Source organism: Asterias rubens, chromosome 1 (assembly GCF_902459465.1).
Source record: "Asterias rubens chromosome 1, eAstRub1.3, whole genome shotgun sequence".
Lineage (NCBI taxonomy): Eukaryota > Metazoa > Echinodermata > Asteroidea > Forcipulatida > Asteriidae > Asterias > Asterias rubens.
The window spans coordinates 29,586,776-29,601,976 of record NC_047062.1 but is presented as its reverse complement, the minus strand read 5'-3'; the positions used below and the strand labels follow the sequence as shown (position 1 = coordinate 29,601,976).

The window sequence follows — 15,201 nt, the reverse complement described above, 5'->3', positions numbered from 1 at the left end:
CGCCCACATCCCCCGCTGCCCCTTGTCGCTACACAACACCAATCACCCGATTACACCATTGTTTATAACAGCAGCCTCATAATTCGCTTAATCATGTATATGCAACTTCTCGGTGTTTACGTGAGGTTTATTAACGGGGATTGCTGATGAACGAGCATCAAGGACTGTTAGTGAAATTTACGTGTTTTTGTAAAACATTACGAGTTTTATGGATGGACAATTACGCCGTCAGGATTTCTTCGCGAGTAGCTTTTTCCCCCAAGCCATATTGCGTAAACTTTAAAGGCAGTGAACACTATTGGTAATTGTCAAAGACTAGCCTTCACAGTTGGTGTATCACAACATATGCATAAAATAACAAACCTGTGAAAATTTGAGCTCAATCGGTCGTCGAAGTTGCAAGATAACAATGAAAGGAAAAACACCCCTTGTCAAAGGAAGTTGTGTGCGTTTAGATAGTTGATTTCGAGACTTAACTTGAGGTCTCGAAATCAAATTTGTGGAAAATTACTTCTTTCTCGCAAACTATGGCACTTCAGAGGGAGCCATTTCTCACAATGTTTTATACCATCAACCTCTCCCCATTACTCGTCACCAAGAAAAGTTTCACGCTCATAATTATTTAGAGTAATTACCAATAGTGTCCACTGCCTCTAAGCGAGCCTTAGTGTACTGGTACATATCTTTTTTTTCGAACGTCACACTAATGAACGTAATTCAAGTTTGGTAAGAAGATACTATCCCATGTTCTCTATAGTTTTCAATAAACCAGGCACGATATTTTGTTCTTTGGAAAACAAAAGTAGGAGTATTTTGCAGAGTACAGGGTCAGCCCTGTGTACACATGGTGTATGCATTTAATAGACGTGTCATGCTATTTCAACACAGATTTTTAAAAAGATTTTTGCATGCGCAAAAACACTCTGACATCAGACTGAAGTAAGAACTACATCATGCGTGATAAACACACTTTCGGCAAACTTCCACAAGAAGAAAGAGAGCACAAAGCTGGCACCAGCCGACCTCTTGTAACGTTTCTCTAACTGTAAATTTAAAAATGAAATTTGATTGCTGTGCCGCAGATTTCTGAATGTATTTAAAGTAAACCATAAACCAATAAGCCATAAACCGTACAAGGGGGGCAGTTCTTTGTCTAAACTTTCTTCTTCATTGTATAGACGTGGGTAAATCCACTGGTAATAAGAGACCATATAGCAAGCAAGAGCCCACCTGTTGGATTACTGCTTTCACAACAGTGAATGTCTCTGTTGGTTAAATACACAGCAACAAATGAATCTTTGCAAAATCCCTCTTAAAACCATACAGATCTTCGAATTCTTTCCCTGGTTTAAACTTCTTGAACCTATAAGCTAAGCCCAAGATTTTGTGAAGATACCAGTTCCCATAGCGTCTGGGATGTACTATAAGACCACACCAAAAACCAGATCCTATAGGACCAACGGTCTTTGACTGCAACAGAGATTTAGCAAAAATGTATACTAATCACGACTGGTATTATAATCTGTTTCTTCCATGGACATAAGTTGTGTCTCTTCATCGTGAACACAATAGGCCACAATGAAAGAAATATCTTACGTAGATGGTGGTTTTCTTTAAACTTCCTTGTCCCCCGATTTGCGGAGAATAAGGAGGGCTTACAGAGCCGAACAAAACGGATTACATGCAGAGATTACGACCAACTCTATAGGGGAGGGATTTGGTGTTTCTTTTTCGAAGAAGAATTACAATTTTGGAACGGTAAAGAGGATTTACAGATTGGAATACGGAGTGATTATTTTATCTGGTTGTGATTTAGTTCTATGCTGTAGCTGTACACGCACGCCGTCAATGTCTATGTCCCAATTTGTGTAGGCTTCGTTCTGTGTTTCTCTATACTGTCCCTTGGTTGATGATGTTCTTTACTTCTTCGCTCCTTTCAGGAGCAAATCGGATTCGCTCTTTTCTTCATCTGTTGCCCTGAAGGCAGACTGATACACCGTGCAACATGGGCGTAATCCTTGACTACGGATTACATCCTAGGCACAATGACAAGTATCGAAATGACCAAAGTACCAGAGAATGGAATGGTCTTCAGTTTAGATCATCCAACAGTAACGTTGCCCTGGAGTGTTTGGGGTTTGCGGGGAAAACTAGAGAGGGGTCTTTCTTTGTCCGGAGTTAAACCGCGTTCTTTTGGTTCGTCCACAAAACGAAGCTGCACTTAAGGGGTATAGCTGAGAGGATATGTTTTGGGGGAGTGTGTATGGATTCCTGGTCATGTCGGGAAACACCGAGCACAATGGCGTATCACAACATTAGTGATGGTGGAACGCACGTAGTCTGAGAGAGAATGGTGACAGCAAGTACTATCAAATTGTGTAGTCAGTCTTATTTCAATGTTGCATATTGGTTTGGGTCTCACCCCTTCATTCATTTTGATAAATCATTAAAAATATTCCATGGCAGCCAAAGGCTGAATTCCAGATATTTTGCACCAGTTTGTAAAAAGATCAAAAGGGAAACTCGTCAATCATGCAGAAAAGGAACACACCAGTGCCCCATTTCATGGCTCTGCTTACCACCGAATTCTGCGCTTACGATCACGATTCCCCGCTTACGTGCAAGCGCCGAATTTCTGCGCTAGCGTTGTAAGCGTAGACTGCCTAGTAACGTGAAGCACGCACGCGCAGAAGCCCAAATTCGCCGCTAACCCGTGAAATACGCTTGCCGTAAGCATAGAATTCCCTGCTTCCGTAAGCGCCGATTCTGTGCTTACGGTAAGCAGAGCCATGAAATTGGGCCCAGGACCTAACAACAACAGGAAAAGTGTGCAAGGCAAACCCATGCATCTTACTGTTTCAATGGGAGACTTTCTGGGACGATAGAGGGCAGCAGACTTACCGGGTAAATCCATTGTTCTCAGAATTATGCGCATGTTAAGAACTACGTAAACAATGGAAATTTACCCGGTATGTCTGCTGCCACCTAGCGTTGGAAAGTCTCCTATTGGCGGTCATGTTGGTGTAGTGGTGTTCTTGCCAGTGCCTTCCACCTCTGGGACTCTTGGCTCGCATCCCACCGGGGACACTATGTGGATTGGGTTTTCCAGTCCCAACCTGACTTGGTGGTTTTTTTTCCCTAGAATAATTTTCCGGGGTTTCCCTCCCACATCTAAAACCGACAATTTCTTTATTGTCTTCTCCCTTCTCGTTTTGGCTCTATAGCATCCAGATCCATAACTACAGCTTTGAACAAAAACAATTTCACTTTGAAAATTTGGACTCAATTGGTCGACGAAGTTGCAAGAGAATAATGGAAGAAAAAACACCCATGTCGCACATGTTGTGTGCTTTGCAGATGCCTTGAATTCTTATTAAATTCAAATATTTTATTGAGAAATTACTTCTTTCTCAAAAACTACGTTACTTCAAAGGGAGCCGTGTCTCACAATGTTTTATACCATCAACCTCTCTCCATTACTCGTTACCAAGTAAGGTTTTATGATAACAATTATTTTGAGTAATTACCAATAGTGTCCAGTGCCTTTAAGGCCGACTTTGATTCATGAGATTTGAAAAGTTTCTTTCCAGCTGGCTTTCTGGAATCTGTCAAAATTTACGGTCGAGATTGTTTTCCAAAATCTGGTATAATAGACGAACACGACTTATGACCCAACATCACAACTTGTACCTCTTTTTTTATTCACGGCACAAAACACACATTTATTTCGGAGGTGATAAATTTCTTCGTAATACACAGTTACACTCTTTGTTTACCCTCAAATTAAACCAAGCCTCGATGTATAATTTGTGTCCTGCATTGGTCTTTAATGAATATTACGGGTGGTCCCAACTTTATGATCTGGAAAACTGACAGCCGATTATTTCTTATATTTAATTCCCGCCAGGGCAAGATTTCAAAACGCCTGTCACTTGATACCGAAGTATACGACTGTTGCATGTTTCAAATCGCCTGTCACTGTATAATGTATGATCGACTGTTCGTGTCTCGTTGGCACGAGGGAATTACCCGAGCCCCTGAGTTGTAATGTAGTGGCTACATTTTGGTTTTAATTCTATAAACATTGAGTCGCGGGTGATGTTATAAAAAGAGTTATAAAAGAGACGTTATAAAAGAGAGGAGGCGTGAACCAGACATTATGATACTTCAGGGCAATGAACAATTGTTACATATTTGAAAGTTCAATCTTGAAACAACAGACCCTTCCTATGAAATTTGAAAATTTCACGTAACGCGTGCGCACTAACATGCATTTTGGTTGGCAAAATGAGGGAACATGTCGGCTAACTGCGGCTTGACGCGATTGTGTGTCTGCTGAGTGCACATGGCGTTTGCCAACCCGGCAATAAGGTCTGTACGCGTGCGTGAATGTATGTAGCATATTCATAAGAAGGGTCTATTGTTTCACGCCAGTCGTCTTGACAAATCGTTACAGGTTAGAGACAGACTGGAAATGGAAACCTGCTCATTAAAATTCATGTTTCAGCACCATTATACCTATATATACAGGAGCTGGTTCGTTTTACCGATTTTGTGCACAGTCTTCATTCCAAATTGCACCTCTTCTCACTCATGCCTTGAGTAGAAAAAAAGGGACGAGTGGGTGGAGACTGGAGAGGCAAATGCAACGACCCCCCCCCCCCCACATCACTTTACTTATCATAGATAGACCGCGAAGTCGAAGACACGGACGGCTTCCAACGACCTCTCACGCCCCGTGTTGTAGTCACTGATACCCCGGGTCCTGTTTCACACTTGACGGGCCCTCTCGGAACTCCAAAACCGGAGGCCGTATCCACTCAGTGCGTCCTCAGAGACTGGGACCTTGCTCTGACCCCCATTTACCCATCAGGTTTTGTCCCCAAACATGAAGGAAATCTCCCCTTTTTTCTCTTCTTCTTCTTTGGTTTGAAACCCAATGCTTCGGCACTCATTTCCCTGCTTGAACACGAGTTGAATTTCATCACATTGTTTGTGGACAGTCAGTCATGTTCGGCCTTTTTACGGGTTCGTCCTTTTCGTACATTAAAAAGTCACCCAAAACATATTCAATTATTTTCTAGAAATCTAACAGAACTTCTTGATAATTATATTAACTTTGGTTTGACAACGATGTGTGTAAGTACTGTATACCCGAGCTCTGTGAAAACAAATCACAGGCATATTACTCGGGTGGGATTCTAACCCACGACCTTTGCAATTCTAGAGCAGTGTCTTGACAATTCTTCAATTAAAGATCAGCTGTCTGTGCATTAACACCTCGGTGTAATTCTGAGCCAGCGTTCTGTTTATTTTACCCCAAAAAAACAAATTTCAAAAACAATTTCTCTCAACATGTACTTCAATTCTCCATTGTTTCAAAAGCAAAACCACAAACAACATAATACGTGCCTGTGTGCAAAACCAACAAGAAATCCAATCTCACGCCCTCTACGGCGTCAACCCGTAAGCTGTCACGTGATCTGTCCCTCTGAACTCTGATAGCTGTCAAGGCGTAAGTAGATACTTTAATGGCCCGCTGTCGTCTGTCAAGAGCTACTGCCTAATTTACACCCAGCTCCTTGGACCCTCTTCCGAGATTGCCCCATAAGGGTCCGCGCCGAGAGGTGAGAGGGGTTTTAATATCTCGTTCAAGTCGTCCACTCAAATCTTATTGGCCACATGTGCGGTATAAAAAAAAGACAGGTTAGACACAAGATGGTAGAGTTTCTTATCAACTTGGGTTGTATTTTTTTTTATCGGGAGCATGATGGCACATGTCGACAGTGTTGTGTTTTATTGAATGCAAGTGTTGTACATGATTCTGTTTTTTTTTATCTCTCTTTGGGTGGGTGGATGATGGCGCGGCTGTTAGGGACTGCTGTGTATTTACATTGGGAGATAATTGAAGAGGAACATAATGATCCTGATACTGATGAGGATGAGGAGGAGGGAGATGATAAAGATGAGGAGAACGGAATACATTAAGGAGGGGATGAGGGTGTGAGAGGGAAGGATGGGGTGCTAGGGTATCGAAGATGCGAATGTGCTGGGGAGGATGGGGTGCTACACTGTAAGAAATGTCCGTATTTCAACGGACTAAACGGACTCCGTAAAGTGAAATATTTCGTAAATATCGCCGTTATTTTACGGACTTTCGGTAAAAACAAATATTAATTATGCTAATTAGCGTAATTACAATCGACCACGTTTGCCCAAACACCTACACGTAAGTACATATTTAGTTTCAGCCACAACCGTGTACACATGTACAAACCCACGTTAAGGGACTTTGTATTTTACGGAATGAAACACTTTTTCCGTGTAATATTTTGCTGCAGGAATACACATTTTTTCCTGGCAGCAAAATTACGTTTCGACCATTAGTGCTCAGTGTCGTCAGGAAACCGAATGTGAAGTGGAGCGTTGTGGACATTTAGATATGTTTGAAGTATTGCTTCTAGGGTGGGGGACGGGACCGAGAAGGGGAGGGGGTAAGGTTTGCCACTGGAGGAGGTACAATTTTACCAAATCCTGACCTCCAAACATTACCAAGGGGGCATTTTGTCTGCCCCTCCCATCAAACACACATACTAGGTGTATCCTTGGATGTCACAGATGATATAAAATGACGTCGATGCTGACGTCATTTATGAAAATGATATTATAACTCGCATGAAAAGCCTCTGTCTGACAAGCAAATCCTTCAAAGCATCGTCGCTGCACTTTTCACCTCAATAACAGCCCCGAGTCTCTGTCCATATTGTGACATTTTCTAAAAAATGAAAACCCGGCCACCAAATAAGAGACCCAAAATGGGGAAACAGAATGCTAAATAAAAACCGATCTACGTTTGGGTTCACTGACCATCCATTCACTGGTCCCCCACCCTGGGGGTAACGAGTGCCCTCTCCAAGGTGACAGACAGACTGTCTTCAAGTTTGAGAGAGTATAGGACCCTTGAAACATCTCAACGGCAAAATCACCATGGGACCGTCAGGAACTTCAAGTTCCTAGGGCCTTCCCCTTTTCCCCTTCGCGCCCACCAAGGTGTGTTTGCACTGGGGACGCACCGGGCACGTACTTGGCCATGTTCTTGATGAAAATTTTGGCAAATTGTGGGCCAAGCTTTTCGGTATAGAGTTACAGCCCTTTTCTCGCTAAGCCAAATAAAACCGTTGGTTTGACAAACAAGCTCTCATCAATACAGTCCCAGTCTGTTTTGTTCTGAAATGGCACGCCTGTGAACTCCAACTACATTAAAGGGTGGAGTGTTGTTATTTGGAAGGGCACACTTATAAAACCCACTCTCTTTGTGTACAAGCACACCATGAAAAGAAAGGTGACCCTTTTGACAATTATTAATTAATTACCAGAATGCATTTTTGAAATATTTGTTTTTAAATGTTAGCCAGCTGTCAGGTTTCGGCGGAAAAGGTTTTTTATTCTACCAGAAACTTTGTATACAATTTTTTTTTTTTTGGGGGGGGCTTATTTCGGATGCAACATCGAAATAAAGCAGTGGTGATTTACCGGGGTCTTCAAATGTTATTTCCTCAACGTTGAAATAGTATTTGAGACGGAACTATTTCACATCAGGAGAATTGGTACCGATGTGAATGCCTGTGCCTAATCAGTCAACTTTCGGATTGAAATTAATATAGTTAGGGCCCACAATATCTATCAGCGTCTTCGTTTTGTAACTGTTTTTTTTTAAAACTTATATGCAGGGTATACTTTTGGTAATTGTCAAAGACCAGCATTCTCACTTGGTGTATCATCAAATTTCTTTAACGTTGCTATACTAATTTGACTACGCCTCCTATCGTGACGTTTGTGACGCTGAGTTCATTCCTGGCGGCCATTTTGATTTCTGTGACCTCCCCGGACCTTTAGCTTTCGAAGGGTCACCTCACCGTGAAGGATTAGTGTCATAAATACAGGGGGGCACCTCAAGCAAGATTCGCTTGTAAGATTTCATGTGTAACCGTGAAGTGAAGCACTTGAAAGGTATTGGCTTGTTATGGAAATTAACCCCAAGCTCTGAAAGTAAGAAAAGATTTGCTCTTAAAAGTATTCCCGGAGAGATATTTGCAGACTCTGTCAGTAAACTGGAAAGTTGTTTAACACTGGGGGTAAGACTTATACGATTAAGTGTTCAATGACATTTCAAATGACGAATAGGATTACAACACTCTTTTCAATATAGTTTATGACTCATACTAAAAGCTGAAGAAACGAAACTGTAAACTCGGAGCATTGTAAACCTGACGCATCTATATGTGAACATTCTACTCTTTCAGGCACAAGTTCTACCTCCATGATCAAACCTATGAGATGTTTTACCTCCATGGTCAAAGCTAGAAACGCATCTATTTGAATAGTGTACTCTTTCAAGACACACACAAACCACGGGGATACTTCTACCTCAGTGGTAAAACGTAGTCAGTCAAGAACTTTCACACGAGAACTTTCCTCAAAGCTCTTTCTAAGAAATTGTGACCCAAATCCTTGTTCAATAAAATCACTGACCCCCAATAGTACTGAAAAGCAAATGGACGGTGTTTCCTGCATTCTCTTAATATAAGTGTGTTTTAACTGTTAACCTTTAGCTCTTTTTAAGGAAATTGTAGGATACATGTTCTAGTGCAATTCAAACATATCGGTTGTCATACTGTTCATTTCTTGAAATAAACCAACAAATAAATATAAGTATGATCAAACCTTGTAAAATAAAATACTGACTCCAATAGTTGTGTGGTTTTCTCTCAAAAGAGTAAATGCCGCTCGTTCTTAGCCAAACTAGGTTCTGAAGAACAATAAAAACATACGTTGTAATGGCGGATCCAGTGTATGTGACGTAAATTTTGATTCATTTGCATGACTCCTTGAACAAGCTTTGTTCAGTTTGCCCTCAGGTAGTGACAGTTGGATGATGTAGACTCTCATGACGTGTTTCTACATCTCATTGTATTGTACACAACTTATTGTGTAGTTTCTGAACACCCTCGTTTCCAATGATTCCGGGAAACCCACTCCCGTGAACTTTATGAAGAGTAAAGAAACTGGGGCCGATTTCAGAAAGATAGTCCCAACTTAGGACTCTTTGGAAATTGTTAAAGTTTAACTCAAGGTATTAAGACTATATAGTCCTAACTCTTTTTGAAATCCACCTCAGAGATTTGTTTCTTGAACCATGACACCATTGCACCTTTAATATTTTGCGGGCTTTAAAGACACTGGACACCTTTGGTAAGTGTCACCAGTCTCCTCACTTGGTGTATCTCAACATATTCACGAAATAACACCTGAGAAAATTTGAGCTCAATTGATCGTCGAATTTGCGAGAAAATTATGAAAGAAAAAACACCCTTGTTGGACGAATTTGTGTGCTATAGGAATAACAGACTTCTAGCTAGAAGTGTTTTAATTTTTCAATGAGAAACTACCTCTTTCTCAAAATCTACGTTACTTCAGAGGGAGCCGTTTCTCACAAGGTTTTATACTATCAACATCTCTCCAATGCTCGTCAATACCAAGTCAGTTTTTAAGTTAATATTTGTTTTGAGTAATGACCAAACTCTAACATTCCCTTTAATGTTTCACAGTCTTTAATTCCATCATTAGATACCGGTGGGCGATTTTCCTTTTACTGGTTTCACAACTGTGCAATGATGTTTATCTTAATTGCCTCTCAGAGTTTTTATAACATACAGACATAGAGAGAGTATGTTTTCCTTGTGTAGATCTTCCCATTGACTTTCTTGTGTCGAATTATTGTTTATTTGTACATTGTTGCGATACAATGTACAACCCTGAGTGTTAGTTGGTATACTGTAATCCATGTTTTGTTGGCCATGGTGGTAGGATAGACCCCCCCCCCCCCCCCCAACCAAGAAGAACAAATCCTAGTAAGACGAGCTCGTAGTAATCACCATTTCCAATTTGGCATTAATCTCTCCTTGTGAAACTCTAGTCATTAGATCTGGCTTTGTTTCTGGTATAACTGTTACCCCACTGACAGACAGCCGCTCAAAAAAAAAAAACCTTCCACTCCTAATCTTGGGCCCGAACACTTGTATATACAAACTCAATTCAGCAGACTATCACATTATATTGAGCGATTAGCCGAAGTGCAACAAAGACCCAATAAGCCGGCGGCGTTGATTGGTCTGTGCTGTGTTGCTGTCGCTTGGTTGCACCGCTTGTTTTGATTGGTCAGTTGCAAACTAAACTTCTTGTTGCACTGATGGGTGATCACCACACACACACATCGTATAATACAACGCAAGTGAAGCCGTTGCGGTAGTAGATAGGTGTTGCACACATAAATAATTCTAACTTTCGCTGTGGGAACAACGGTGTGCAAGGCTCCCTCAGTGGTTGGTCCGCGAAGGCAAGATTTCTAGTAGTTGAGAGTGAAAAACAAGACTGTACATCAATCTGAATGATTGCCTTCTATAGGACGGTCACCGAAGTGCAGTCATATAGGCGGATGGCTTACCGAAGGTGATACCGGTTGTTTGCCAATTTGTCAGGCGACTATATAGTGAGTGTGGCATCCCCGTCTCTGGATTAAGGTTTCCCTGTCCGTACGTTCTGCTCTACTAGTGAGTGGTGAGAGTTCATATTTACATCCTCATCAAACATGGTGAAGCTGGAGTGCATGCAGATGCGGGCTGAGACTGCTGATGAGATACGATCCACCAAGAAACCCTTCTCCATTGATCATATCATGCTGGGGAAGAGAGAGCCATCTGAGCTGCCGTCCATCTCGCCTCCACTACCCGTGGTCAACTCGACGGTCAAGGGGGACCATGACCCGGACTCCGAAATGACCGAGGACAGAGAAGTTTCTGAAACCATGAAAGATGTGGAAGAGGAGGAACAAGAGAAGGACGGCAAGGAGGAGGAGAAAGGAAAGACCGAGACTAAAGAAGGTGAAAAGAATTCGCCACCAAAGAACAAATTCGGTGAGAAACCGCCCTTCAGTTATAACGCACTTATCATGATGGCGATTCGCTCCAGTCCAGAGAAACGTCTGACTCTGAACGGTATTTATGAGTACATCATGACCAACTTCCCCTATTACAGGGAGAATAAGCAAGGCTGGCAGAACTCAATCCGGCACAATCTGAGTCTAAATAAGTGTTTTGTGAAGGTGCCCCGGCATTATGATGATCCGGGGAAGGGGAACTACTGGATGTTGGACCCGTCCAGCGATGATGTTTTCATCGGGGGCACAACGGGGAAGCTACGGCGGAGATCGACGGCTGCGTCACGGAACCGCATCGCTCAGCTGAAACGTGGAGTCGGACCCCTCACGAATGGGTTCTCCTTACCTATCCGGACTGATAAGCCCTATTCAATGTACTGGCCGCACGGGCATTTGCTACCGTACCCACACCACGGAGGGACACCGCTGAGATACGATGCAAGGTTACCCATGCATCATCCGGACTCCATGTCAGTCCCCGTATCGTCCCACCACTGCGCAGAGACACTCCTCAGCACTTGTCCAACTCTCCCAAAACCCATCCCTAGTGGACACGGCTTCTCAATGGATCGTCTGCTACGCCACGAATCGTCCTCGTACTCCATGTCGATGAGAGCCCGGGCTTTGAGTCTCCCCTCCCCACCACCACAGGGCTCCGGTGGGGTTGTCTGCGCCGGGGTGGGCTCGTGTATCCCCGGCGTGGGCAGCGAGACGACGCCCGCCTGTTGCATACCGCGTTTACCACCCCACTCCCCGCAGTCAGTTAGTAGCTCTCCATACGATGTATACCACAGTCTGCACAGCTTACCTGTATTCCCTACTGCATTGTTCCCCTTGACTCTTGCCCAATCCAGGCCAATATCGGGGAAATGAGAAACACGAAAAACATTCAAGAAATCACTCACCAGTTGACTGTAGTACCGTCATTGCCACGGTTTGTAACTCACATGGATTTTTGTAACCATAAACCACAGTGCAAAGTACCGTATCAAATGCGGAGAGTGGTTTCCAGTGCTCAATGTTTGCAGCCTTTTTCTCTCTCTCAAAGACTTCTGTAAAAACCAGAGCGGACTGTTTCAGTAAATCCATGTGAATTTTGGCAAGTATGTGCAATATGTTTTCATAAATAAATAATAATAAGTAATTACAGTTAATTATAAAATATACAAAATTTAAGACAATCACTCTCTCCGAAATTTTTTGTTTTTATTTATGATATTTTGTTTTTGTTTAGATAGCATGCTAAAGTAATTCTCTAAATAGAATAGATTCATGTAAATATAACTTAGAATATAATTGAATGAGTTAGGAACATTAATTAAGGATGTGATAAAGGGTGACAATCTGGGAAGGATTTTAGAGAAGTAAAACTTCTCAACCATGAGTTATACAAATATCTTTCGGATGAGCTGGTTTATTGAAAATTGCCGACAATCATGTTTATATTTAACAGCACATTGGTTTATCTTTCTTTCCTGGTAACAATGTGGAGTGTTAACTAACTATAGACAATTATAATTACTTTATTGTATAAGACTCAAAAAGACACAAGGATCCGTTGGAACTTTTTGTCATTTTGTTGACGCATCGAGGAAGGCAAACCCACCATGGTTGAAGCTAGAACTGAATTCTTGTTAAAGAAGTTTGAGGTTATTTTTTGCTACAGTGTTGTTTGAATCGAGTAAAAGTTGCATTTCCTGGCCCTAAGTCGACAGTTCCCATACAAATAAATATAATTCATTTTCACTGTGTTGGTTGAAGCATCCCCATGGGTGGAAGCAATTTTTGTTTTGAAAAGAAACTTGTTTGTGTGTGTTTCCATTACGAGTTTCGAAAATCGAAAACAGAAAATATTATGTGAGACAAATTTTTACTTTTACATCATCTGAGACAGTTATTTTTGATCTTGATAGTTTTAGGAAGAAGTTTGTTTGCTTGGGTGTATTGCAAATACAGGTTTCGAAAATCGAAAACCGAAATTAATATCTGAGAAAAAAAGAGAGTCACTTTGCATCATTTGAGTTTTTTTTTTCTTCTTGGGAATTTAGGAAGAAGTTTGTTTGATCGCAAGTAGTGCAAATACGAGTTTCGAAAATCGAAAACCGACATTATTATGTGAGAAAAATTGTCACTTTTACATCATCTGAAACAGCTTTTTTTGTCTTAAAGAAGTTTGTTGGATCGAAAGTGCTGCGGACAAATCGAAAACCAAAATGGTTATGCGAGAAAAAAAGTCACCATCTAAGTTTTCCTTCTTCTTGAGAATTTAGGAAGAAGTTTGTTTGATCGCGTGTGTCACATCAAATGTCTGTTTTTGTCGGTGCGTGAATAACGCACGTTCACACTGCACCTCCTTCATTGCTTTTTATCAATCATCGAAGCGTGTTTGGGGGGTTGCAAAGTCTTAAGTCTCGTTTCTCAAAACCTCCCCTGTCGCCCCCTCAAGATCCTGCTCTTGTTTGGTCAACTTTTTTAAGACAAACACATTCGGTTAAATGTAAACAGTCATTAAAATTGTAAAGATTCTTCAGTGGGTACAATTTCCTTTCCTTTTTGTTGGTAACTGTCAGTGACACTGACCGCTAAAACTTACAAGCAACCCTGCACCCTGAACTATGTGTAATATCTCTTACCGAGAGAGTGGCAGCTTTTAGTGGAGTACCAAACGCCGTCAACTGGGCCGTATTTCACGGCGTGGCTCGGGTGCCTTTTTGGGTCACACACTCTCGGTGTGTGTTTTAATGGTCCCCAGTGCGGGGAATGCTGTTAGTTCTTTTTCGGGTCACTTACAAACTGTGAAACCACAAATTGAATTATGTCGAAAGATATTTGAGAACTTTTTCTCAGAAATATTTCATGCCAATGTCAAATTTTTGTTTAGTTATAAATTGTATTAAATGCGCACGTTTTTATTTTAAACAAAAGTTAAGACGCATGAACTCAGTTTAAAGTCACTGATACTTATTATAAAGTAATTTAAGGCCTTGTTTTAACGGAACAAACAGAGTGGGCGGTATGCATACCATACAAATAACATTAGTTAATTAATGTTTGTTGTTTTATGGTTGATTTAGTGTCAACTAAAATTAACACACAAAGCCTGCTGCTTGAGTTTTGGTTGAGGAGTCACATTTCCAAAACGATTAGGACCGAATGAATGCACTCACTCATTGTGTGGAATTGTTTCCCCTTTCTTTTTAAAACAAATTCCAGCGGTTGGCATTATTGTCTGGGGTGACTTAAAACCGGGTACGACCGCCGAGCAAATAGCGTGTTTCCGCCCGTGGACCGCCGCAGGGAAAACGCGGTGTAATTCGCGGCCCTGCTCAAAATATCTGATCAAACTGTATCACGGTCAATTGTTACATTCATAGCGAATGATTTGTCATTGAAAACAGTTAAAGGCAACACATAAATTTGAAGATCATGAATTCAAATTGGTTTATTGACTTGTAGGCCCTACTTTTCACTGTTTTAGTGACATTTTATTTGTCATCAAATAGTTTGAGTTGTTAAGAAAACCAGAATTTCTTAAGACGTTTATCATCTTCAATACATATACAAGAAATCCGAATCTCAAAGTTTAATTTGTAATATTAAGTAGGCACTTTCAAAACTGGCATGCATACAAAATAAATAGACCCAACCAATTTGTCAGCGGGAATCCAAACGAAGGTGACCGAAGTTGCGATGTATTGAAAAATCTGATGCCAACATTGCTCGCTCACAATTATTGTAAATCTAGCATTAAAAATAGTGCAATTCTAATACAAAAGGAGAATTTCTTAAAGAACCCAAACACAAGTGACAAGTAATTGTCTCAACAGTATTTACATTTATAATTACAAATAAACTAGGCCTAGTTTAATTTATTCCAAAGTGGCCTGCATGCTTTCATTCTAAAAGAGAGGCGTTGAATTGTCAATACCCAAAGCAAAAAACGCTGACTTGGCAATTTTGTTGAATTTTTGTCAACCCTGCATTAAAGAAACCCGGTACATTTACCGCATGATCTGAGGTGCTGACATGTTTCTTAATTCACAAGGAAAACATTTTAGCATATATTTAATATCACAAATTATTTGAATGATTTGTTGTTGTTGAAGAACAAGCGTTATTATGACAATCAGTTTACTATTATTATAAATTTATTATTTGAAATGCACTATGCACATTTATTATAATTAATAAAACTCGGAGAATGC

The 15,201-nt window shown here is 41.0% G+C and overlaps 1 protein-coding gene across 1 annotated transcript; it reads left to right on the top strand.

Moving 5' to 3' along the window:
• The first annotated feature begins 10,362 nt into the window (after positions 1-10,362).
• On the top strand, positions 10,363-14,795 carry LOC117294534 (forkhead box protein G1-like). The gene has a single exon (XM_033776990.1). The coding sequence runs from the start codon at positions 10,649-10,651 to the stop codon at positions 11,867-11,869; it is 1,221 nt and encodes a 406-aa protein (XP_033632881.1). The 5' UTR covers positions 10,363-10,648; the 3' UTR covers positions 11,870-14,795.
• The last annotated feature ends 406 nt before the right edge of the window (positions 14,796-15,201 follow it).